This window comes from Ranitomeya variabilis, chromosome 4 (genome assembly GCF_051348905.1).
Source record: "Ranitomeya variabilis isolate aRanVar5 chromosome 4, aRanVar5.hap1, whole genome shotgun sequence".
In the NCBI taxonomy this organism is placed as follows: domain Eukaryota; kingdom Metazoa; phylum Chordata; class Amphibia; order Anura; family Dendrobatidae; genus Ranitomeya; species Ranitomeya variabilis.
Window position 1 is genome coordinate 691,281,988 of NC_135235.1, and position 27,069 is coordinate 691,309,056.

At 47.9% G+C, this 27,069-nt stretch overlaps 2 protein-coding genes across 3 annotated transcripts in view; one reads left to right on the plus strand and one right to left on the minus strand.

Annotated features, from left to right (window-relative positions):
- LOC143767066 (uncharacterized) overlaps positions 1-19,302 on the minus strand; it is a 50,409-nt gene extending 31,107 nt beyond the window's left edge. Inside the window, exons 1-6 of the mRNA XM_077255088.1 lie at positions 19,108-19,302; positions 17,401-17,550; positions 17,092-17,271; positions 16,885-17,008; positions 16,704-16,801; positions 16,414-16,504 (exon numbers count right to left, since the gene is read on the minus strand). Coding sequence (XP_077111203.1) covers positions 16,414-16,504; positions 16,704-16,801; positions 16,885-17,008; positions 17,092-17,271; positions 17,401-17,478 — 571 coding nt within the window. The 5' untranslated portion in view covers positions 17,479-17,550; positions 19,108-19,302. The remainder of the gene's footprint in view (positions 1-16,413; positions 16,505-16,703; positions 16,802-16,884; positions 17,009-17,091; positions 17,272-17,400; positions 17,551-19,107) is intronic.
- Positions 1-27,069, plus strand: part of LOC143767640 (uncharacterized) — a 430,474-nt gene that overhangs the window by 215,251 nt on the left and 188,154 nt on the right. The window lies entirely within an intron of this gene.

Consider the following 27,069-nt stretch of genomic DNA (forward strand, 5'->3'; position numbering starts at 1 on the left):
CGGTGGTGTATCGTCCTCCTGGCCCCTCTCATCAGTTCCTGGATCATTTTGCCACCTTGCTTCCACACTTTCTCTCCTGTGACACCCCCACCCTTATCATGGGTGATTTCAACATCCCCATTCCCCTCTCCCCATCTGCTTCTCACCTTTTATCTCTAACCTCCTCTTTCGGCCTCTCGCAGCATACTAACTCTCCAACACATGAAGATGAAAAATATAGTTCTTACCGATAACGGTATTTCTCCGAGCCCATGACGGCACCACGGAGAGAGGGGATCCGCCCACCAAGGACAGGAAACCTACAGATAAAAAGGCGGTACCACTCTCCCGCATCAGTTGTTTACTAGAGAACGATGGGAGACTATGGAACAGCTTATTAGTTTCAACATTACTTTATATTAACTTAATTGAGATACCACGTGGCCTATCAAAAAATAAACTATGGCACTATATTAACGTGCACACCCATAAGTGAAGGGAGGGAATGTACGGGTGCCGTCATGGGCTCAGAGAAATACCGTTATCGGTAAGAACTATATTTTTCTCTGTCGCCCATGACGGCACCACGGAGAGATTTCATAGATTGTACATTCAGGGAGGGACCACCGCTTCCAGAACCCTTTTACCGAAAGTAAGGTCCGAAGAGGAAATAAGGTCCAATCTATAGTGTCTATAGAATGTGGAAGGTGATGACCAAGTAGCGGCTCTACATATCTGATCGATAGAGGTTCCGGCCTTCTCCGCCCAAGAAGCCGCCACTGCCCTCGTTGAGTGAGCCTTGACTTCCCCTGGAACAGACACTCCACTTGACGAATATGACAAGCTGATAGCGTCCGTGACCCATCTTGCCAAAGTGGATTTGGAGGCTTTTTTCCCCTTTCGGGGACCCTGAAAGCATACAAAAAGAGAGGCATCCTCCCTACTCTCTCTAGTGGCTTCTAAATATTGTATGAGACATCTCCTTACATCTAGCGTATGTAATGCTTCCTCCTCTTTATTTTTAGGGTTAGGACAGAAGGAGGGAAGAGAGATCTCTTGAGTTCTATGGAACCGGGAAGCCACTTTCGGGAGGTATGCAGGATCTATCTTGAGAATAACTCTATCCTCTAAAACCTGAGTGTATGGAGGGTTAGCAGATAAAGCTTGTATGTCGCTAATCCTACGAGCGGATGTGAGGGCAACCAGCAGGGAAGTTTTGAGGGATAGGATTTTTAACGGGACCTCCTCCAAGGGTTCGAAGGGAGGTTTAGTCAGGGCTCTAAGGACCAAATTTAAATCCCATTGAGGGGAGGTTTTAATTGGAATTGGCATTGATCTGCTTGCTGCCCTGATAAACCTTGAAACCCACCGATTCCCTGCCAGATCGTAATTAAACAGAGCTCCCAATGCTGCCACATGGACTTTCAGGGTACTCGTGGCTAAACCGATCTCCAACCCCTTTTGTAAAAATTCTAATACAGTTTTAAGGGGAACCTTTTCTCCTACTTTGGAACCTGATGATGATAGGAATTTCTTCCATATCTTCCCGTATTGTTTTGTCGTGACCGGTTTCCTACTTTGTAAGAGAGTGGATACTAATGCTGGTGAAAATCCTCTATCCTCTAGTAGCTTCCTCTCAAATGCCAGGCCGTCAAGTGTAAGTTCATAACTTGTGGATGGTTGATCGGCCCTTGGGAGAGCAAGTCTGGGAGGTCTGGGAGTACCCACGGGTCGGATATCGACATTCTCCTCATCCAAGAGAACCAAGGTCTCTTCGGCCAGAACGGGGCTATCAAGATTACATGAGCCCCGTCCTCCCGAATCTTCCTCAGCACTGCCGGAATCAGGGCAAATGGGGGAAATGCGTAAGCTAGATGATGCCGCCATGGAATCAGAAACGCATCCAGGGCTACCGGGTTCCCTTGAGGATTTATGGAGCAAAAGGAGGTTACTTTTTTGTTTGTGTTGTTGGCAAAGAGATCTATGTTGGGAACCCCCCATTTTCTTGTAATCTGGGTAAATACCGTCTGATTTAGCTCCCATTCTCCTTGCTTTAAACTGGAGCGGCTTAGAAAGTCCGCTTTGAAGTTGTCCACCCCCCTTATGTGTAGACTTGTCAGGGATAAAAGGTTGCTCTCGGCTATCTGAAAAATTTCGTTGGTTACCTCCATCAGTTTTTTGGAGCGAGTCCCCCCCTGGTGATTCAGGTATGCTACTACCACCCTGTTGTCCGACATGACTCTGACGTGGTGGGAGTGAAGGGCCCCCAAGAATTCCTGGAGGGAGAACTTGACCGCAAGGAGCTCTTTCATATTGGAGGATTCCTCCCGCAGGGATGTTGGCCAGGTGTTTTGAGCTACTAGGTCGCCTAAATGAGCCCCCCAGCCACTGGGGCTTGCATCTGTCGTCAGTATCTTTGAGATTGGGATTACCCATGGGACTCCCTGGGAAAGATTCCTTAGTGATGCCCACCAGGTTAGTGACTGAGTTGTTTTTGGAGATAATCTCAACCGACTTTCTAAATGCCCTCCCAGAGAGATCTCTTCTGATAAAATCTGCCATTGAAGGTGTCTCGAATGGAGCTGCGCCCATTGGACCGCCGGTATGCACGAAGTCATGGATCCTAAGAGGGACATAGCCTGGCGTAGTGTTATAGAAGGGAGGGCTTGTATTTTGGCCACTCGTCTTATCATGCTTTGTATTTTTTCCTCTGGAAGACGGCACTCTTCCTTTATAGAGTCCAGTATTAGACCCAGATATTCTTGGACCTGGGAAGGTACCAGTCTGGACTTTTTCAAGTTTATCAGCCAACCCAGATCCTGTAGGGACCTTGTCACTGTATCCAGCTGATTGCTGCAGTGTTGGGGGGAGGAGCCTATTATCAAAAAATCGTCCAGGTATGGTACAATCAAGGTGTCTTGCTCTCTGAGATGAGCCATTACCTCCGAAATTATTTTTGTGAATATTCTCGGGGCTATTGCCAGTCCGAACGGTAGGGCTGAGAATTGAAAGTGGCGTAATGTCCCCCTGACATGAACTGCTATCCTGAGAAACCTCTGGTGATCTATGTGGATGGGGACGTGATAATAGGCATCCTTCAGGTCCAGGACTACCATAAAACACCGAGGAAAAAGCATTTTTATAGAGGATTTTATCGTCTCCATCTTGAATGGTTGAATCTCTAGGTATTTGTTTAGGCTCTTCAGGTTTATGATAGTCCTGTAAGACCCATCTGGTTTTTTTCTCAGGAATAGACGGGAATAATAACCTTGTTCTCTTTCTTGTGGAGGGACTTCTAGAAGAACCCCCTTGTCCACTAGTCCTAGGACCTCGTTCTCTAATGCCCATTGTTCTTCCGCTGAAGACTTTGGAGAGGTTATTGAAAAGAAGGGACGAGGAGTTCTCAGAAATGTTAGCTTTAGACCTGATTTTATTATGCCCAGGATCCATTGGCTGCATGTAATCTTTTCCCAGGCCGGGAGAAAGAGTGACAATCTCCCCCCCACCCGGGGCCAACCTTCATTGAGAGGGTTTCTTGTTGTCGCCGGGGTTTTTATTAAACAGGTACCCTTTATTTCTGTTTTTCTTATCCTCCCATTTTCCCTGGTTTCTCCCTTGCTTTTTACGGAAAAACCTCTTGCTCCGAAAGGGCCGTTTGTAAGCGGGGAAACCCAGGGCAGGAAAAGATTTCTTTTTATCTCCTGCCTTCTCCAGGATGTCGTCCAGGGTGGGGCCAAACAGAAATTCCCCTTCACAAGGAATAGTGCATAATTTAGACTTCGTCTGTAAGTCCCCTGGCCAGCACTTAAGCCAGAGGGCGCGCCTTGCCGCGTTAGAGAAGACCGCTGACCTGGCAGCCAATCTAATAGAATCAGCAGAAGCATCTGCTAAAAATGCGGCCGCCCCTCTTAGTACTGGCAAGGTGTTCAGTATGGAGTCACGGGACGCCTTCCCCTTTAGCTGGCCCTCCAGTTGGTCTAACCAAATCATTAATGAACGGGACGTGCATGCGGCTGCGACTGCTGGCTTTAGACCTCCTCCAGATGCTTCCCAGGCACTTTTGAGAAAAGCATCCGCTTTTTTGTCCATAGGGTCTTTTAAGACCCCCATGTCTTCAAAAGGAAGGGCAAATTTTTTAGACGCTTTAGCAATAGCTACGTCTAGCTTGGGGGCTTTTTCCCAGAAGGAGCAAGATTCGTCTTCAAAGGGGTACTTCCTTTTTGGCGTCAATAACGCCTTTCTCAAGGGTTTCTTCCACTCCTTTTTGATTAGTGCGGAAATAGTTTCATTGAGTGGAAAAGCCCTCTTTTTCTTTTGCTCAAGACCTCCGAACATGATGTCCTGAACCGACCTTTTGGGGTGAGAGTCTACTAACCCCATAGTGCTCCTCACTGCTTTAATGAGGCCATCGGTGTCTTCTAAGGGGAAACAGCTGTGACCCCCAGAGGAAGAAGACGATGACGAAGAAGAGGAGGAGGTGGTGGAGGAGTCAGATGAATCTGAGTCCGCACTATCCTTGTCTGTATTAGACACCGGGGACGGAGACCTGTGTTTAGTCTTCCTCCGTTTTTTTCCCCTTTTCAGAGACTTAAAGGTGTCTTCTACCTGATTCTTAATCAGGGTTTTGAGGTCAGCTGCAAACCCGGGAAGCCCCTCGGATACTGTTTGCTGTATACATATACTACAAAGTCTTTTCTCCCAGGTATTTGGAAGATCTTCTTTACACAGGGCACAAATCCTATGCTTGGTTTTCCCTAAGCTCTTCTTTCCCTAGAGAAAAAGAGACAAATAATACCCTTACTGTCTCTAACTTTCACGAAGATCACTTACCACCTCCAGGACCCATAAATACCGGTTGAGGATGCTCCATGTCCGTCTTTTTCCCCGACGCCGTACTGGACCCCTTGCTATGTTGGGACCTTTGGCGTTCTTTACCGGTGGTGTCCTGGTGTCCTTTTTGCTGTCGCCGTTTTTGCTGCTGCTGCTGCTGCGGCGATGCTGATGGTGGTGGTGGTGACTCAGGTAAGGGTGATGCCATGTCACTCATTCTGATTGCAGGTATGATGGCCTCACGTAGGCTGCTGTCAATCGACTGATGATGCGGCTGACCGCCGCTCTGCTCTGGCCGCTGATGCTGTGCTCTGCGCCGGTGCCGTGCTCTGCACTAGTGCTGCGCTCTGCGCTGGTGTTGAGGCTTGTGCCGCTGCTTGCGCTGCGGTCTTTCGCCTCCTGATGACTGGAGCCAGGTCCATTTTATATCGCCGCGCTTCTCGTGGCGCGCTTGCGCAATAGCTGCGGCCTCGTTCCCGGCGCCTGCGCAGAAGCGCCTATCCGGCGCCTGCGCAGAAGCGCCCATCCGGCGCCTGCGCAGAAGCGCCTGCAGAAGCGCCCATCCGGTGACTGCGCAGAAGCGCTCGCAGAACGCCGGCGCCCACGCCATTCGGCGCCGCAGGAGCTCCCGCACACGCGCGGGCGGCCCAAGATGGCGCTGCCCATGGCGCACATGAAACGCTGCCTCTCCGGAGCTCCCGGTTTGCTTGCAGCCTGCATGCGCGGTCCCTGCACGCCTCCTGGCCATGCAGTGTGCAGACTGACGCTTGAAGGGGGGAGAGCCGCGCTACCTCTCCCGCAACCACAGAGGGACCCCCCTGGATGTTGCCGCTGCTGCATCTTACCTAGGGAGGTGACCGCGAACTCCATGTCACCTCCCCCGCACACCCTAGAGGCCCACTAGCCCCAGCGGTGGCGCTTCGGGTCACCACACCAGCCGAGGCAGAGGGACCCCAGCTGCCTGAGTCGGACTGATTGGCCCCGGAATCCCACGATGATCTTCTTCTGGTGAGTCTGTAGGTCTCCCATCAAGGACAGGAAACCAACTGATGCGGGAGAGTGGTACCGCCTTTTTATCTGTAGGTTTCCTGTCCTTGGTGGGCGGATCCCCTCTCTCCGTGGTGCCGTCATGGGCGACAGAGAAAACTCCCTTGACTTGGTCTTCTCCCAGCTTTGCTCAGTGGATGATTTCACAAACTCCCCTCTCCCGCTCTCTGACCACAACCTTCTTTCATTCTCTATCAAGAACTGCCATCCCACTCAGGTCACCCCCACTTTCCACACTTATAGAAACATACAGGCCATTAACACCCAGAAACTTATGAAGAACTTGCAGTCCTCATTGGCCCCAATCTCCTCTATCTCATGTCCTGATTCTGCTCTGAAGCATTACAATGAAACCCTGCAAAGTGCCCTGGATGAAGCTGCTCCTCCTATACATAGAGCAACTCGACACAGACGGCGACAACCGTGGCACACGCTGCAAACACGTTTCCTGCAGCGGTGCTCCAGGTGCGCCGAACGTCTGTGGAGAAAATCTAATCTACCCGAATCCATTATAAGTTCATGCTAAAAACATACAACTCTGCCCTTCACCTCTCCAAACAAACCTATTTCAACACCCTCATCACCTCACTGTCCAATAACCCTAAACGTCTCTTCGACACTTTCCAGTCCCTACTCAACCCAAGAGAGCAGGCCCCAACCACAGATCTCCGCGCTGACGATCTGGCCAATTACTTCAAAGAAAAAATTGACCACATTCGACAGGAAATCATCTCCCAATCTCTTCATACCAGGCACTGTCCTCCCTCCCCCACTGCATCTAGTTCACTCTCTGACTTTGAACCAGTTACAGAGGAAGAAGTAAGCAGGCACCTTGCATCTTCTCGCCCGACCACTTGCACCAGTGACCCCATTCCGTCACATCTCCTCCAGTCCCTTTCCCCGGCTGTCACCTCTCACCTAACAAAAATATTCAACCTTTCCCTCACTTCCGGTATTTTTCCCTCCTCATTTAAGCATGCCATCATACATCCATTACTTAAAAAACACTCCCTCGACCAAAACTGTGCCGCTAATTATAGACCTGTCTCTAATCTTCCCTTCATCTCTAAACTCCTGGAACGCCTGGTCCACTCCCGTCTTACCCGCTATCTCTCAGATAACTCTCTTCTCGACCCTCTTCAATCTGACTTCCGCTCTTTACACTCTACTGAAACTGCCCTCACTAAAGTCTCTAATGACCTACTAACAGCTAAATCTAATGGTCACTACTCCATGCTAATTCTCTTGGATCTTTCCGCAGCATTCGACACTGTGGATCATCAGCTCCTCCTCACTATGCTCCGCTCCATCGGCCTCAAGGACACCGTTCTCTCTTGGTTCTCCTCCTATCTCTCTGACCGATCCTTCACTGTATGTTTTGCTGGTTCCTCCTCCTCTCCCCTTCCCCTTACTGTTGGGGTTCCTCAAGGATCAGTCCTAGGCCCCCTCCTCTTCTCTTTGTATACTGCCCCTATTGGACAAACAATCAGTAGATTTGGTTTCCAGTACATCTCTATGCTGACGACACCCAATTATAAACCTCTTCTCCTGCTTTCACTCCGACCTTCTTAGAAAACACCAGTGATTGTCTTACCGCTGTCTCTAACATCATGTCCTCCCTCTATCTGAAACTGAACCTGTCAAAAACTGAACTCCTCGAGTTCTCTCCCTCTACTAACCTACCTTTGCCTGACATTGCCATCTCCGTGTGCGGTTCCACCATTACTCCCAAGCAACATGCCCGCTGCCTTGGGGTCATCCTTGATTCCGAGCTTTCATTCACCCCCCACATCCGATCACTGGCTCGCTCTTCTTATCTGCATCTCAAAAATATTTCTAGAATTCGCCCTTTTCTTACTTTCGACTCTGCAAAAACTCTTACTGTCTCACTTATTCATTCTCGTCTGGACTATTGTAACTCTCTACTAATCGGCCTCCCTCTTACCAAACTCTCCCCGCTCCAATCTGTCCTGAATGCTGCTGCCAGGATCATATTCCTCACCAACCGTTACACCGATGCCTCTACCTTGTGCCAGTCATTACACTGGCTACCCATCCACTCCAGAATCCAGTACAAAACTACTACCCTCATCCACAAAGCACTCCATGGCTCAGCACCACCCTACATCTCCTCTCTGGTCTCAGTCTACCACCCTACCCGTGCCCTCCGCTCCGCTAATGACCTCAGGTTAGCATCCTCAATAATCAGAACCTCCCATTCCCGTCTCCAAGACTTTACACGTGCTGCGCCGATTCTTTGGAATGCACTACCTAGGTTAATACGATTAATCCCCAGTTTTAAGCGTGCCCTAAAAACGAATTTGTTCAGACTGGCCTACCGCCTCAACGCATTAACCTAACCATCCCTGTGTGGCCTAATAAAAAAAAAAAACAATCAGGTTCCTCGCATCATGTTCTCATACACTATATGCAGTTAATAGCCCTCTGTGTCTGTACTGCTACATACTTAGGCAGTTAACTGGTTCATGCAGCTTTACATGAACACCCGAGCCTTACACTATGGCTGGTCAAAATAACTAAAGCAATTGTTACCATCCACCTCTCGTGTCTCCCCTTTTCCTCATAGTTTGTAAGCTTGCGAGCATGGCCCTCATTCCTCCTGGTATCTGTTTTGAACTGTGATTTCTGTTATGCTGTAATGTCTATTGTCTGTACAAGTCCCCTCTATAAGTTGTAAAGCGCTGCGGAATATGTTGGTGCTATATAAATAAAATTATTATTATTATTATCATCTACCAGAGGAAAAACAGAGGTTTCCACGTTATTAGTAGCTCAAAGGCTCTTGAAAAGGAACATGGCTTCCATAAACCAATCCAGCAATATCCACTCTCCCAAAGTCAAATCTCCCCCTCTCTTCTGAGCCTTGCAGTGTGCTCAAACCACATTTAGCCTCCATGTATTTTACATTACTATAGTGAAAAGAACCCACTTAATTTACGGTGTGTGTGTCTCCTGGAGCGCAGTCTGGGTGTTAGGGCTAGCGGAAAGCACCAAATAATATAAAGGAAGATATAAGGTGCGTTCGCAGCCCGGGGTCCACCGTGCAGAGATTTTACCTGCTGCTCGGTAATGGGGGACAGTATATGGCAGTATAATGAGAACACACATGGGATAACATCACCCAGTATGTATGGAGACGGTCCCTGTTGTGTCACAGAGCCGCTATACCGCTGAATGAACGATAGTGTTTGGTCACAGAATTCTGCCCCAAGGACATGGGGTTGAAGTCCCTCTAGACCCACTAGCGTTTGGCGCCGCAACCTGCAGTGCCAGGGAGAAACTATAATAATAATAGATTTAGCGCACTGAGTGCACGCAGCGCCATACTGGCGGACGCCACTAACCACCCTAACTAGGAACTGGAAAGCGCACTAGTTGCGCACAGCGCCGCACAGGCGAACGCTGCTGAATAGATGCTGAAGAATTGTGCCTCATGCTGGATTGCACTAAACTGGCGCTAGTCAGTTCCTAACACCCAACCACATAGCTAGGGAAGGGGATGATAAGGAGCTTTCACCAGATAACATACACACATCCACACACACACGATTTCTCTTTTATACTAGCGCATGACCAAGCGGCCATGCAAGCTTTTAGGCTATGTGCACACGCTGCGGATTTTGCTGCGGATCCACAGCAGTTTTCCATGCATTTACAGTACCATATAAACCTTTGGAAAACAAAATCTGCAGTGCACATGCTGCGGAAAAAAACGCGTGGAAATGTTGCGTTGTTTATTCCGCAGCATGTCAATTCTTTGTGCAGATTCCGCTGCGGGTTACACCTGCTCCATAATAGGAATCCGCAGGTGTAAAACCACAGGTGGAATCCGCACAAAAACCGTGGTAAATCCGCGGTAATTCCGCAGGTAATCCGCAGTGCGTTTTACCTGTGGATTTACAAAAACTGATGCGGAAAAATCCGCAGACATCCCACCTACATGTGCACATACCCTTAGGGTATGTGCACACATTGCGGATTTTTCCGCACTGAATCCACATCTCTTGGCAGAAAACGCAGGTGCGCTTTTGATGCGTTTTTTGCGCGTTTTTGAATGCGGATTTGTATGCGTTCTTGAAAGCATAATAAAGATCTATTATTGAACAAAAAAAAAAGACCCACACTCCATTACAGATAGATAGATAGATAGATAGATAGATAGATAGATAGATAGATAGATAGATAGATAGATAACTAGTTACAAAAAGGTTAAGAGCAGCACAAAGAAACAAAAAGCAAAACTAGGGTGCAAGGCCCTCCAGGCATGTACCAAACCTTATTGTAAAAGTCCAAAAAATCAGAGGCAGCACACCATTGCAGATTATAGTTTAGAAGATGCTCAATATTTAATAGCCCATTATGGCAAAGTTTCGGCCCATGGAGAGCCTTTCTCAGGGCTTGGAGAAAGACTACGCCCAACGTACTGTGAAATAAATGCCCGACGTGGTAGCGGATGTAGTCTTACGATGCTTCCGCAGCCCCATTGTAAGGTCCGGGGAGGAGGGGGCGGAGTTTCGGCCGCGCATGCACTGTCGAAATTGGCGGACTCGAAGCACAAAAAAACGTTACATGTAACTTTTTTGTGCCGAGGGTCCACCAAAACACGACGCAACCGTCGCACGATGGTTGCGACGTGTGGCCATATGTCGCAATGCGTCGTTAATGTTAGTCTATGGGGAAAAAACACATCCTGCAGACAACTTTGCAGGATGTGTTTTTTTCTCCTAAGCGACGCATTGCGACTTACAGCCAAAAACGTTAGTGTGAAAGTAGCCTTACAAATACTGATGTAAAATACTGACCAAATACTGCTAGTGTGACGGCAGCCTAAGGGTTAAGGATGCCTTTGCTTCGTATAAGACTTTGGTTTCCCTTGAGGTGGCCATGTCTCTGGTTATCCGGGTGGATCACCATCTTTGCCAGAGACATAAAGAGACACTCCAATTTGCGGGGGTTCAGGGGTCAAAGATGGGTTAGGTGATTCATTCTGCTATTCAAACTGTAGTTCGGCATAAAGGGGGAGTGTGTTTTTATCGTGGTGGAAAGGGTAATTTTGTGGGTGCTTGTCTTTCCCTTCCTCACCATAAACAGCAACCGGAAAACTAAGGAGCCTGGGTTGCGAGTAGATTAGCAACCAGAGGATACATATCTCCTCTGTGGGTAAGTCACAATTTTTTCTACTGGCTGAGATCCATCTGGACAAAAATAAGGTGGTTATTTCAACCTTTTTGGACAGTTGGGCAGGGTTAGGGGCAAAAAAAAAAGCAAGCAATATTTAATTTTTTTTTAAATTATATATTTTTTTTATTTTTTTTAAATATTGCTTGCATTTTTTGGCCCTATAATGGTTTTACCTGTAGTATATATTAGTTTTAAAACACATGAACACTAACAGTACCACGTAGTATATCTATAATGGAAACTCTTATGACCTTACTATAATTATTGTTGTTTGACTCTTTCTTGATAGTAAGAAACAGTTTATATTTTTGTATTTAAACGGCATTTTTTTCAGGGGAAAAATACATCCTGGAGGTCGGGTGATCTGCATCAGCTTAATTACTTGCACATTTGTGGAGTGTTTCCCCTTTCACTCTAAGGGTACCGTTACACTAAATGATTTACCAACGATCACGACCAGCGATACGACCTGGCCGTGATCATTGGTAAGTCGTTGTGTGGTCGCTGGAGAGCTGTCACACAGACGGCTCTCTCCAGCGACCAACGATGCCGACGTCCCCGGGTAACCAGGGTAAACATCGGGTTACTAAGCGCAGGGCCACGCTTAGTAACCCGATGTTTACCCTGGTTACCATTGTAAATGTAAAAAAAAAAAAAAAACACATACTCACATTCCGGTGTCTGTCACGTCCCTCGCCGTCAGCTTCCCGCACTGACTGACTATTTACCCTGGTTACCAGTGAAGACATCGCTGCATCGGCGTCACACACGCCGATGCAGTGATGTCAGCGGGTGATCCAGCGACGAAATAAAGTTTCAAACGATCTGCTACAACGTACGATTCTCAGCGGGGTCCCTGATCGCAGTAGCGTGTCAGACACAGCGATATAGTAACTATATCGCTGGAACGTCACGGATCGTGCAGTCCTAGCGACCAAAGTGCCACTGTGAGACGGTACCCTAACTGTTCATACTATTGATTCTGAGATTGCAAGATGCCAGATATCAACTTGAAAAAGGTATCTGCCGAAACGCGTAGTTTTAGGGGGGTGAGGGGTAAATTTTTTGTCTATACATGTAACATTATTGGATTCATTGCACTTCAATATTTAAAAGTTCTTTGAAAAAAGTCTACTACTGTTCCTTCTACGCTCACTGGATATCTCTCTTTTTTTGCTTGGATACAGCTATGCTTAATCTGGACTGAACTACTTCCGTGCTAAAGAGTCTGAAACGGCTGTCACAGTGGTGAGCTGAAATTATTTATATTTTCTCTTTTTCTAGAATATGTTTTATCGTCCACCAGTTTTCACATGGATCTGGTGAAAGTCCAGGTGGTACTGGATTGGGAACATACTAATAATTTGAAGGTGTTACAAAGGTTTTTGGGTTTCACCAATTACTACTGTAAGTTCATCAAAACATTTTCTATAGTGGCCAAACCTCTGATGGATATGACCGGGAAAGGGACAGATTTTTCCAAATGGTCCAGTCCAGCCATGGAGGCATTCAATATCTTGAAGGAGTGTTTTGCATCTGCGCCTATTCTCTTACAGCCTGACGTCACTCAGCCATTTATTGTAGAAGTTGACGAGTCTGAAGTGGGGGTGGGGACTGTGTTGTCACAGAGTGCATCTCCTGATAAATTGCATACATGTGCATATTTTTCTAAAAAAAAAACTGTTATCCACTGAAAAAAACTGACATAACAGGGAACAGTGAACTCTTGGAAATCAAGTGGGCCTTTGAGGAGTGGCATCATTTTCTGGAGGGGGTCAGTTCATCCAGTCATGGTAGTCACCGATCATAGGCATCTTGTATATCTAAAGTCTGTGAAACGCCTGACACCTAGACAGGCAAGATGGGCATTGTTCTTCACCAGATTTAACTTTTCTATTACATATATGCCGAGGAAGAACATAAAGGCAGACGCCTTATGTTGATGTTTTCCTTGGGGTGGAGATAATTGTGATCTGGTTTCAATACTACAAAAAGGGGTTTATTACGTCTATATGGTTCAATTTTGAGAAAGAGGTTATAGTCTCAGGGAGACATCCCTGCTGCCTGTCCTTTAGGTAAGCTGTTTGTGTCTTTCAATCTCCATCTAAAAGTTTTAAATAAACATCAAGATTCGATCTTGGCTGGACATCCTGGTAGTAAAGTCACCACAGATCTCCTCACTCTGCATTTTTGGTGGACAGAGGTGCATCAGGATGTTTGGAAGTTTGTAGCTGCCTGAAGTGTGTGTACATTCAAAGACCCCTCATATTCGTCCATCTGGGTTTCTCCAAGCATTGGCGATTCCCAGTAGACTTTGGATTCATTTATCGGTAGATTTCATTACTTATCTAATTGGTAATACTGTAATTTTGTTGGTGGTGGATAGATTCAGTAAGATGTCACATTTCATGCCGCTACCTGTTTTACCTAAAACCAAGACCACTTGGCACAAATTTTCATCTGAGAGATCGTAAAAATACAAGGGATTACTATCAATACTGTTTCTGATTGGAGGGGTGCAATTCATTTCCAAATTTTGGAAGGCGTTTTGCACTCGTTTGGGGATCCATCTGTTGTTTTCTTCAGCGTTTCATCCACAGTCTAATGGGCAAACTTAATGTGTTAACCGGAATCTTGTGAATTACTTTTGGTGTTGTTTCTGAGAATCAGGAGGATTAGGCTACTTATTTACCTCTAGCTGAATTTGCGGTAAATAATTGTTGTCATAAGTCTGCTGGCAAGTCCCCGTTCTTTAGGGCATACAGATTTCATCCTCAGTTCAGCTATTTAAATAGAGATCGGTCTTCAGGAATACTTGAAGAAAGATTTATCATCTATTATGTCTGTGTGGCAAGGGGCTCTTAAGAATTTGAAGAAGATGGGGTCCAAATACAAGGGTGGCTGATCGAAGACGTTTGATGGGTCCAGACCGTGTGTTTGTGACTTGGTGTGGTTGTCCTCAAGAAACATAAAATTTAAGGTTCCCTCTTGGAAACTGGGTCCCAGGTTCATCGGTCCTTATAAGATTGTGGCCATCTTTAATCCCGTAACATTCCGTCTTGCTTTGCCACCCACCTTTTGGATTCATAATGTGTTTCTCGAGTCTCTACTAAATATGTTGTGTCTTCTGTACTGTCACCATTACCTCCATCTACGCTCATGGTTGATGGAAATATGGAATTTCAGATTGCCAAGATGGTTGATTCTCCCATGGTTCATTGGTCACTTTAGTACACTTAAAAGGTATGGGTCCTGAAAAGAGGATGTGGGTACAAGCATCTGACGTTCATGCGATCAGGTTGATACATTTTTTTCACATGGCACACTCTGATAAACACAGCTCTGAGGTCCCTCAGGGGAATTAGGGGACTGGGGGAACTTTCAGGGGTTTACTGCAACAAAAAGAAGCCAGAAGACTGCACCATCTGATTCCTCCTACGCTGATAAGAAGAACTTTACCTTCATACTAAATGGTGCAGGATTCTTCTAGCAGTACATCTGTTAAGTTGAGAGCTCCTGGAAGCTTTCCTGGGTGATGCTCTCAGCTGTTCAGTGTTAACCACTCCCCTCTTGTCACAGGTTTACCGCAACAGAGAGGAGCCAGAAGACTGCAGAGTCTGATTTCTCCTACTCCTCCACTGATTAGAAGCACTTCACCTTCATATTAAATGGTGTAAATTAATATTAGCAATTCAGGGGTTAATCTGCTCAGTAGAGAGCTCCTGGAAGCTTTACATCATTAAGGCTCTAAGCTATGCACTGTTAGAAACTCCCATCTCCTATATAAACTGGGCCCTTTGTGTGCACTTATTGTCAGAGATAGCTTAAGCTGAATGGCTGGAGGTTGTTGGTGGTTATTAGAGTAGGCGATTGGTGGATTTTTCTGTGACTGTTGCTAGGTTTTGAGTGTATAATAATTCCCTTTCTTCTCCTATTTTGGTTTAACCCCATTCTCCACGTCCTGGTGTTACCTCTGTTGTTATGTGTGTATATTTGTTTGACTGGTATTTTGCTCTATCCCTGTTTGTATTACCTTGTTAGTCTGGTTGGTGTATCATGGTACACTACTACTCCCCTCTTCCCTGGGTGGGAAGAGACAGGGAAAGAGCCCCTAGACCAGGGATACCAGACAACAGAATTGTGACAGTATTAGTACTCCCCATTTCAAAAGAGATGGTGCATGAATTTGAATACCTTAGAAATTAAAACATAATGTAATTTATGACGTGGAGTGAATCCATGAAACCAGGGCTTGAGCCAACACATCTCCTGCAGGTGTGAATAAATGTATATTACAGCCATCAGCCACGCACAGCTTAGAGATATATCATAAAGAATAAAGAAAAAACCTAGCACTCAACTTTGATGCGTATGTGAATTTTATTTGTAGTACCCAACGGTGGACACCGCGTCTGACAACTGCACACAACGCCAGGTCTCTATCAGTTTATTACACCAATCCAGCGCTCTGGCGCTGCATGTATGTGTGCCCAGAGACACTTTGTCTCTTTATGCCCAAGCCACAGTTCAGTACGTAACTGATGAAGGTCCGTGTACAGGACCGAAACGTTTTGTTGGGTACTACAAATAAAATTCACATACGCATCAAAGTTGAGTGCTAGGTTTTTTCTTTATTGTATTAAGGTGTGGGAGCCTACCTCAGCACCATCCATACAGTAGTGCACACGGTCTTTTCTAATAGAGATATATCATGGCACAGGTGTAATGGTTTCTATGTAGTTTTTCAAAATCTTCCTTGAAGTTAATGAGTTTTAAGGAAATTGAAAAGTCAGGATAAAGGGAAACTCTGTTGTTATTGGACAGAAATTCACACTTGGCCTCACTGCACATTTAATGTTGTCGATCATAAAAGGGAAGTTTGGTCAGAAACACTGGACTTGGTCTTGTAGGGACAATATGATCACATTCAGCAGCACAGAAGGGAGAGAAGGTAGATTCATCCAATAAGATATCAGGGATCTAGGAAGCCGACAGCATCATTACCCTCCACTTTCTCTTACAGGAACATCATAATATTTTTAAGTGATTTTCTAACTTGTCAGCACATTCTACATACACTGTCATTTGGCTTTGTAGTTTACAGATAAGGACAGGTAATGGTCAGAATCTTCAAATTTAGCTAAGTGAATCCTCCAGGCTATACGTTCTATAGAAAGGGGATTTCAATGCCCAAAGTCATTTGAACAGTTTTGGATGGAGAACAATGTTGTGGTCTACAGGCAAAATAGTGATCACACAATTGTGATACGGCCGGACTACACCACTGATAAAGCAGCCACAGCCGGTGACTGAGAAGAATCTGTGACTTCTCTGCATTTAGTGGTTACTACTCACCTGGGTGGTCATGTGTAGGAATCTCCTCTTTACACCGCTCATCACCCCTCACATATGTCTCTGTAGTATTAATATGGGTCAGATCTTCACCCTGAAACAAATATTGTAAAAGTCACAGACAGATTGGAGAAGTCACATCTATGATCAGCTCTAATCCTGTCATCTCCACCGTTCTCATTACACAATTATAAAATATTTAACACTGATGGATAAAACAAGACTGAGCACAAGACCTTCACAGCCGTCTACACATCATAGGGGAGATCTCCTGACACCTTCTCTCCATCTACCTGATGATCCTGAGGAGCATTGGGATCTTCTGGTTTACAGTCCTGTGGAAGAAGAGGACGGGGACATCTCTCTGGTGTTGTCCTCTTACTGGATAGATCTGGAGGAAACACATACAGGGACTGAATTCATTCTTTACATACAGATAATTATAGGCTGTGTGTATTTACTCCGGTCTATTACCTGGTGATGTGAGGGGCTGGGGAACCTCCATCATGACGTCTTTGTACAGATCTTTGTGTCCTTCTAAATACTCCCACTCCTCCATGGAGAAATAGACAGCGACATCCTGACACCTTATAGGAACCTGACACATACAATGATACCGTCATCCCCCCGATCCCTTCATAGTGTTACTGTATAATGTCCCAGCATTCCCAGCAGTGTCACCTCTCCAGTCAGCAGCTCAATCATCTTGTAGGTGAGTTCTAGGATCTTCTGGTCATTGATGTCCTCTTGTATCAGGGGGTGAGGTGCAGGCTCCGTGATTGGGCTCAGGGGTCTTTCCCATCCCTCAGACACAGGGTCCTGACAGCACTCACTAGAGGTCTTCTTCACTACTGTGTAATCCTGGTTATGGAGAGACACATTAATAAATCTCACTACAGACATTTCCAGAGTCCTCACCTCTCCAGTTCTGTCCTTCTATTATTCCCATAGATAAGAATGATGTAATGTGACGTCATCAGAATCTCTCACCTCTCCAGTAAGCCGGAAGAGGATCTCTAGGGTGAGGTGTAATATCCTCTCCGCCATCTTGTCTCTGTCCATATTCATCCTTGATGGGTAAATCAGGAAAATTCTCTTATATAGAAGATCTTCACTGAGAGGATCCGATATTGTAGAGACCTGAGTGAGAAGAAGATGAGCCGATGTAACATCATAAATATCCTGTGTAATAATACAATTACTGGAGATAATAAGGGAAACATATGAGATTTATTATTTTACAGTATTTAGTTTTCCATCTACTAATAAAACCTATATATTTTAGGCCACAGACAACAAGCAGTTTCTTCCTCGGAGTCGGCAGCTGAATACGTTCCTCATAGACTCATCTTCCATAACACTAATTCTCGTCTCATTTACCGACACTGGAATCGGCATTGGCAATACTGCAGGAGATATTCATTACACGTGACAGGAGAAATAACTACTTCATGATGAGGACGACATCTTCATCTTCTACTACGGCTCTAGAAACATATTTGTCCAGAGTCCATCACTGACTCCATCCCCACCGGCCGTCTATATGAAGGTTTCCCGTCTTCCCCGCACTGTAATCTTCTATCACGTTAGATCTCAGGTCTGATTCACACACAGAAGTTTGAGGCTTTTATAAGAGACTAGATGGTGGCCCGATTCTAACGCATCGGGTATTCTAGAATATGTATGTATGTTTATAGCAGCCACATAGTATATAGCACAAGCCACGACATATTGTAGAATACCCGATGCGTTAAAACAGGCCACGCAGTATATAGCAGTGGCCACGCAGTATATAACACAGCCCACGTAGTATATAACACAACCCAAACAGTATATAACATTGCCCACATAGTATATAACACAGCCCACGCAGTATATAGCAGCCATGTAGTATATAACACAGCCCACGTAGTATTTAGCAGTGTGGGTACCATATCCCTGTTAAAAAAAAATAATTAAAATAAAAAATAGTTCTATACTCACCCTCCATCGTCCAGCGAAGCTCTGTCAATGCGTGCGCGGTTGCCGCCATCTTCCGTTCCCAGGATGCATTGCGAAATTACCCAGATGACGCGAGACCGCTAAGTCTTCTGGGTAATTTCGCAATGCATCTCTGGGAACGGAAGCTGGCGGCAGCCGTGCGCGCCTCAACGGAAGGTGAGAATAGCAGATTTTTTGTTTTTTTATTATTTTCAACATTAGATCTTTTTACTATTGATGCTGCATAGGCAGCATCAATAATAAAAAGTTGGTCACACAGGGTTAATAGCAGCGTTAACGGAGTGTGTTACCCGCGGCATAACACGGTCCGTTAACGCTGTCATTAACCCTTTGTCAGCGCTGAGTGGAGGGGAGTATGGAGCGGGCACCGGGCACTGACTGTACGGGAGTAGGGAGGGACTAATTCTCGTGTGCCCGTCGCTGATTGGTCGCGGCAGCCAGGACAGGCAGCTGGCGAGACCAATCAGCGACACGGGATTTCCGTGACGGAAGTTGCAGACAGAAGGACAGACAGAAAGACGGAAGTGCCCCTTAGACAATTATATAGTAGATTGTTGGTAAGAACAACAAGACAGGAGATATCTGAGGCCAATGTCTCTATGTACAGGGTTTCTTTTTCACGGGATATGATGGTTTTTCTTTGGTACTTTCCCCCCCCCCATTAGAAGGGACACTTGTGGATATTGGGGTCTTTACCTGCTACAGTCCTGGTGGGATTTACTCGATATAGTGGCCATTGGACAAATATCACCATCAATTACCATCAGACTGAAGGAACATCGCTTCTCTATTCAGATCTAGGATGAAATCCACTGCGGCCCCTGCAAGAAAAGAAGGAGAAAGAGCAGAAGTTGGGGGAGACCACCGAGGCCTGAGATTTCTACGGCTGCTCTGTGCGCACAGGACCTGTGATGAGGTCACAGGAGGGGAGGAGTCAGGGGTCACATGATCAGGGGCCTCAGTGTATGCAGGACTCTGCTGTGCTGGTTGTCATGGTGCTGGATGAGGGGAAGTTTATGTGTGGGGTCAGGAGGGGTTTACAGTGTGGATGTAGCGGAGCCGTGTGTGTACAAGGTGTACGGAGCGGAGCCGTGTGTGTACGGAGCAGAGCCGGGCGTGTACTGAGCGGATCCCGGTTTGTATGGGGTCCTGTGTACTGACCAAACGTATACCCCCAGCTTCAGTCACAGACCCGCCTGTGTACGCTGTATAAACCCGTATACCCCCAGCTTCGGTCACAGACCCCTCAGCTCTCTATCCCCCTGTAGAACTGACCCCGGACACACACGGTAACACTGCAGACATCGGCCTCTCGTCTCTCGCACATACACTGATAACATACGATGGAGTCAGACAAACCATCCTAGAAAACATGAGAACAAAATCATTACTACAGGACTGTATGAGAAAGGGATTTATTCTACAAGAAACGCTGGGGCCACAAATGAGAGAATACAGGCCCCCAGCGTGTTAGGACCAGACGGGGGTCTTTATCCCTGGAGCTACTCGGTATAATGAGACTCTGATCTCGGTCATATAAAGAGGGTTGGAGTAAAATAGAAACTGCCTGAATATGAGACCTTGTCTGATCTCTGTGTCCTGTGTAAGAACTATGGAGATAGCGCTATTCTTCTGTATAATGGGGCATGGCGCTGGGGCCCAAATATGAGACCTTGTCTGATCTCTGTGTCCTGTGTAAGAACTATGGAGATAGCGCTATTCTTCTGTATAATGGGGCATGGCGCTGGGGCCTGAATATGAGACCTTGTCTGATCGGTGTCCTGTGTAAGAACTATGGAGATCACGCTATTCTTCTGTATAATGGGGCATGGCGCTGGGGCCTGAATATGAGACCTTGTCTGATCTCTGTGTCCTGTGTAAGAACTATGGAGATCGCGCTATTCTTCTGTATAATGGGGCATGGCGCTGGGGCCCAAATATGAGACCTTGTCTGATCTCTGTGTCCTGTGTAAGAACTATGGAGATAGCGCTATTCTTCTGTATAATGGGGCATGGCGCTGGGGCCTGAATATGAGACCTTGTCTGATCTCTGTGTCCTGTGTAAGAACTATGGAGATAGCGCTATTCTTCTGTATAATGGGGCATGGCGCTGGAGCCTGAATATGAGGCCTTGTCTGATCTTTTGGAAGTGCATTGAGCAGCAAGGTGGATTGCTGCTGAGGGGAAAGAGAAAAAAATTTTTTTTTAAATCTTCAGCTTAGCGAGTGTGAAAGAGCCGAGTGTGTCCGGAGCGTAAGTGTGAACGGCGGTAAGTGTGACTTGTGATTCAGTGACTTTGGATTCAGGGAGTTTCCAAGGGGCCACGCCCCCTGAATGACCACGCCCCGACCACACCCATGACCACGCCTCCGACACACCCATTCAGTACTGCCGATCATTGTTTCAGAAACACTGCAGTAATCAAAAACAGAAAAAAATAAATATTTATTTCCAATAAGTAATGAATTAGAGTACACTGACTGTGAGCGCCGGCCATAAAGCACAGCACAGCGGTGACGTCACCGCTGTGCTCTGCTTTTACTTTACGGCAGGCGCTCACAGTCAGTGCGGGAAGCTGACGGCGGGGGACATGACAGACACCGGAATGTAAGTATGTAGTGGTTTTTTTTTTTACATTTACAATGGTAACCAGGGTAAACATCGGGTTACTAAGCGCGGCCCTGCGCTTAGTAACCCAATGTTTACCCTGGTTACCCGGGTGCTGCAGGGGGACTTCGGCATCGTTGAAGACAGTTTCAACGATGCCGAAGTCGTTCCCCTGATCGTTGGTCGCTGAAGAGAGCTGTCTGTGTGACAGCTCCCCAGCGACCACACAACGACTTACCAACGATCACGGCCAGGTCGTATCGCTGGTCGTGATTGTTGGTAAGTCGTTTAGTGTGACTTAAGGCCCCGTCTCACATAGCGATTTACCAACGATCACGACCAGCGATACGACCTGGCCATGATCGTTGGTAAGTCGTTGTGTGGTCGCTGGGGAGCTGTCACACAGACAGCTCTCTCCAGCGACCAACGATCAGGGGAACGACTTCGGCATCGTTGAAACTGTCTTCAACGATGCCGAAGTCCCCCTGCAGCACCCGGGTAACCAGGGTAAACATCGGGTTACTAAGTGCAGGGCCGCGCTAAGTAACCCGATGTTTACCCTGGTTACCAAAAAAAACAAACAGTACATACTCGCCTTTCGGTGTCCCTTGCCGTCTGCTTCCCGCTCTGACTGACTGCCGCCGTACAGTGAGAGCAGAGCGCAGCGGTGACGTCACTGCTGTGATCTGCTCTCACTTTCCGGCCGGCAGTCAGTCAGTGTGGGAAGCAGACGGCAAGGGACCTGACGGACATCAGATGGTGAGTATGTACTGTTTGTTTTTTTTTACATTTACACTGGTAACCAGGGTGTAAACATCGGGTTACTAAGCGCGGCCCTGCGCTTAGTAACCCGATGTTTACCCTGGTTACCAGTGAAGACATCGCTGGATCGGTGTCACACACACCGATGAAGACATCGCTGGATCGGTGTCACACACACCGATTCAGCGATGTCAGCGGGACCTCAACGACCAAAAAAAGGTCCAGGCCATTCCGACATGACCAGCGATCTCACAGCAGGGGCCTGATCGCTGGTACGTGTCACACATAGTGAGATTGCTACTGAGGTCGCTGTTGCGTCACAAAACTAGTGACTCAGCAGCGATCTCGCTAGCGATCTCGCTATGTGAGACGGGGCCTTTAGGGTTAGAAAAAGTGCAAAATCACAAAAGCAGCTCTTCAATCAAGCAGGGACACACCTCACCCCTCTAAAGTTAATTGTGCAATGGTGGAGGTATTTTTTGTGAGGCCAAGCCCCACCAACTGTGACTGTATGTCTGACCCCCTGTGGTTACGGCACCACTAGGTCTACCTACACAATGGGCCTAGTGGCTGGAACAACAATGGCTTAGGCCCCCCCAAGATACTAAAGGTACCTTCACACTAAACGATATCGCTAGCGATCCGTGACGTTGCAGCGTCCTGGCTAGCCATATCGTTGTGTTTGACACGCAGCAGCGATCAGGATCCTGCTGTGATATCGCTGGTCGTTGAACAAAGTTCAGAACTTTATTTGGTCGTCAGACCGGCGTGTATCGTCGTGTTTGACACCAAAAGCAACGATACCAGCGATGTTTTACACTGGTAACCAGGGTAAACATTGGGTTACTAAGTGCAGGGCCGCGCTTAGTAACCCGATGTTTACCCTGGTTACCAGTGTAAAATGTAAAAAAAAAAAACTACATACTCACCTTCGCGTCCCCCGGCGTCCGATTCCCACACTGACTGAGCGCCGTAAAGTGAAAGTACAGCACAGCGGTGACGTCACCGCTCTGCTGTTAGGGCCGGCGCTCAGTCAGTGCAGGAAGCGGACGCCGGGGGACGCGAATGTAAGTATGTAGTGTTTGTTTTTTTTACATTTTACGCTGGTAACCAGGGTAAACATCGGGTTACTAAGCGCGGCCCTGCGCTTAGTAACCCGATGTTTACCCTGGTTACCCTGGGACCTCGGCATCGTTGGTCGCTGGAGAGCGGTCTGTGTGACAGCTCTCCAGCAACCAAACAGCGACGCTGCAACGATCAGCATCGTTGTCTGTATCGCTGCAGCGTCACTTAGTGTGACGGTACCTTAAGAGAGTAAAGGAGTGATGGCTTTACCTGATTACCAATCTTGGGTCTCACTTTAGGTCTACAGAAGATCCAGCTCGCATGTCTTCATCTGCTTACGGTTACTGAATAGAAACATGGATTTCTGAAGCTGAAATGATGGGCAAGCAAATCTATAATTAAAATCAGCAAGCAAATCACCAATACAAACACAATGATATTGACGTAACCGACGTAGCAGCCGGCTCCTCTTAAGGTACCGTCACACTCAGCAACTTTGAAACGAGAACGACAACAATCCGTGACGTTGCAGCGTCCTGGATAGCGATCTCGTTGTGTTTGACACGCAGCAGCGATCTGGATCCCGCTGTGATATCGCTGGTCGGAGCTAGAAGTCCACAACTTTATTTAGTCTTCAGGTCGGCGTGTATCGTCATGTTTGACATCAAAAGCAACGATGCCAGCAATGTTTTACATGGAGCTAACAACCAGCGAGAACGATAAGTGAGTCGCCGTTACGTCACTGGATCGCTCCTGCATCGTTCTGGAGCTGCTGTGTTTGACATCTCTACAGCGACCTAAACAGCGACGCTCTAGCGATCTAGTTTAGGTCGGCTCATTGTCTATATCGCCGCAGCGTCGCTGAAGTGTCGGTACCTTTAGTCAGTGAGAGCGAACCCTAATAGCAGCTGCTAATTGGCTGCAGTGCTCACGTGGCATAACGTCACGTGAGCCTTGGGAGACCAGGTGCCTGCATACTAAGAGAGGGGAGTATTTTAGAGTATTTTTATTTACAAGGGGAAATACTTTTGTCAGACTTTTGAATCCTGACTAGTGATGAGCGAATATACTCGTTGCTCGGGTTTTCCCCAGCATGCTCGGGGGTCCTCCGAGTAATTTTTAGTGCTCGGAGATTTAGTTTTCATCGCCGCAGCTGAATGAATTACATCTATTAGCCAGCATAAGTACATGTGGGGGTTGCCTGGTTGCTAGGGAATGCCCACATGTACTCAGGCTGGCTAGTAGCTGTAAATCATTCAGCTGTGGTGATGAAAACTAAATCTCCGAGCAGTCATAAATAAATACTCGGAGATCACCCAAGCATGCTCTGGAAAACCCGAGCAACGAGTATATTCGCTCATCATCACTACTCCTGACAACAACTGCACTGTATGTTGGGAGGATTCTCCAGTGCCGGCAGCGAACAGTCATGTGTCCACAAGTATGTGATTTACATACATGCAGTCAGGTACTGACTAGATGGGTGCGGACTATATCAATGCAAGAGTATTGACTGAGATTGGTCATGTCTAGTCAGAATGTTTAAAGGAGTAAGGAAGTCACATACTCAAAGTCATATAACCGCCCGCTGCCGTGTCTGGAAAATCCTCACAGCGTGCGATGTGAACGCTGTGAGGATTCAAATCAAATGTCTACAGTCACATAGAGCAACCGAGAACAGTGGCATGAATAGAGTGTGATGGGTTGTGGTGCAAGATTTGAACCGGACCCCCGCATCATATCTATCTATAATATAACACTGGGAGCATCACTGTGTCCGAAGCCTTTATAAACTGAGCAAGCGCCTGCGCAGTCTGGACTCCACAGAGTTATGCATCCGGGGATGAGAATTGTGGCCCAGGAGATCGCAGTATGTGTAAGCACTAGTCTGAACGCATACTGAGATCTCTGACGGAGAAGCACGGACGTGCCAGGAGGGCGAGTATGCGATATTCCCTTGTCCCCGTTCCACCACTGGGCTCCGTCTTCCGCGTCCTCTGGCTGTGACGTTCAGGTCAGAGGGCGCGATGACGAGCTTAGTGCGTGCCATCTGACTGAACAGTCACAGCCAGAGACCCGGAAGACAGACTGGCGCACAGCGGTGGAACGTGGACAGGTGAATTTCGAAAGTGTCGGGGGCCTGAACCATTTTTTTTTTTATCGCAGCAGCATACGGGGCATATTATGCTATGGAGCATCTTATGGGGGCCATCAACCTTCATGGAGCAGCATACGGGGCATATGGATGGGAGCAGCACATGACAGAATGGGGGCGCAGGATGGGAGCAGCACATGACAGAATGGGGGCGCAGGATGGGAGCAGCGCATGACAGGATGGGGGGCCAGGATGGGAGCAGCACATGACAGAATGGGGGCGCAGGATGGGAGCAGCACATGACAGAATGGGGGCGCAGGATGGGAGCAGCGCATGACAGAATAGGGGCCCAGGATGGGAGCAAATTACAGGATTGGGACGCAGGATGGAAGCAGTACATACCAGGATGGAGACCATATAGCAATATGAATGCTCGCCACCCGGGCGTAGAACGGGTTCAATAGCCAGTCTATCTATATACACACACTGGTATATGTCCCTTATACTGGGCCTCATCTTGGTATATATATCCCCATCCTGGTAATATATATCCCTTATCTTGGTATATGCCCCCCCCCCCCCATTCTGGTGCTGTTCTTTAACTCCTTTATTACCTATGCCGTAATAGTACGACATAGGTAATAAACCCCGTTTCAGCGCGGGCTCCGGCGCTTAGCCCGCACTGAACTGAGCACGTCAGGTGATCTATACAGCGGAGCCGCGTGTGTGTACGAGGTGTACTGAGGGGAGCCGCGTGTGTGTACGAGATGAACCGAGCGGAGCCGCGTGTGTGTGCGAGGTGTACCGAGCGGAGCCGCTTGTGTGTGTGTACGAGGTGTAAAGAGCAGAGCCGCGTGTGTGTACAAGGTGTACCGAGCGGAGCCGCGTGTGTGTGTACGAGGTGTAAAGAGCGGAGCCGCGTGTGTGTACGAGGTGTACAAAGCGGAGCCGCGTGTGTGCGTACGAGGTGAACCGAGTGGAGCCGCATGTGTGTGTGTGTACGAGGTGTAAAGAGCGGAGCCGCGTGTTTGTACGAGGTGTACGAAGCGGAGCCGCATGTGTGTGTACGAGGTGAACCGAGTGGAGCCACGTGTGTGTGAGGTGTACCGAGCGGAGCCGCGTGTGTGTGTGTACGAGGTGTACCGAGCGGAGCCGCGTGTGTGTACGAAGCGGAGCCGCGTGTGTGTACGAGGTGTACCGAGCGGAGCCGCGTGTGTGTGTGTACGAGGTGTACCGAGCGGAGCCGCGTGTGTGTACAAAGCGGAGCCGCGTGTGTGTACGAGGTGAACCGAGCGGAGCCACGTGTGTGCGAGGTGTACCGAGCGGAGCCGCGTGTGTGTGTACGAGGTGTACCGAGCGGAGCCGCGTGTGTGTGTGTGCGACGTGTACCGAGCGGAGCCGCGTGTGTGTACGAAAAGGAGCCGCGTGTGTGTACGAGGTGAACCGAGCGGAGCCGCGTGTGTGTGTGCGAGGTGTACCGAGCGGAGCCGCTTGTGTGTGTGTACGAGGTGTACCGAGCGGAGCCGCGCGTTTGTGTACGAGGTGTACCGAGCGGAGCCGCGTGTGTGTGTGTACGAGGTGTACCGAGCGGAGCCGCGTGTGTGTACGAGGTGAACCGAGCGGAGCCACGTGTGTGCGAGGTGCACCGAGCGGAGCCGCGTGTGTGTGTGTACGAGGTGTACCGAGCGGAGCCGCGTATGTGTACGAGGTGTACAAAGCGGAGCCGCGTGTGTGCGTACGAGGTGAACCGAGTGGAGCCGCATGTGTGTGTGTGTACGAGGTGTAAAGATCGGAGCCGCGTGTTTGTATGAGGTGTACGAAGCGGAGCCGCATGTGTGTGTACGAGGTGAACCGAGCGGAGCCGCGTGTGTGTGTACGAGGTGTACCGAGCGGAGCCGCGTGTGTGTGTGTACGAGGTGTACCGAGCGGAGCCGCGTGTGTGTGTGTGTACGAGGTGTACCGAGCGGAGCCGCGTGTGTGTACAAAGCGGAGCCGCGTGTGTGTACGAGGTGAACCGAGCGGAGCCACGTGTGTGCGAGGTATACCGAGCGGAGCCGCGTGTGTGTGTGTACGAGGTGTACCGAGCGGAGCCGCGCGTGTGTGTGTACGAGGTGTACCGAGCGGAGCCG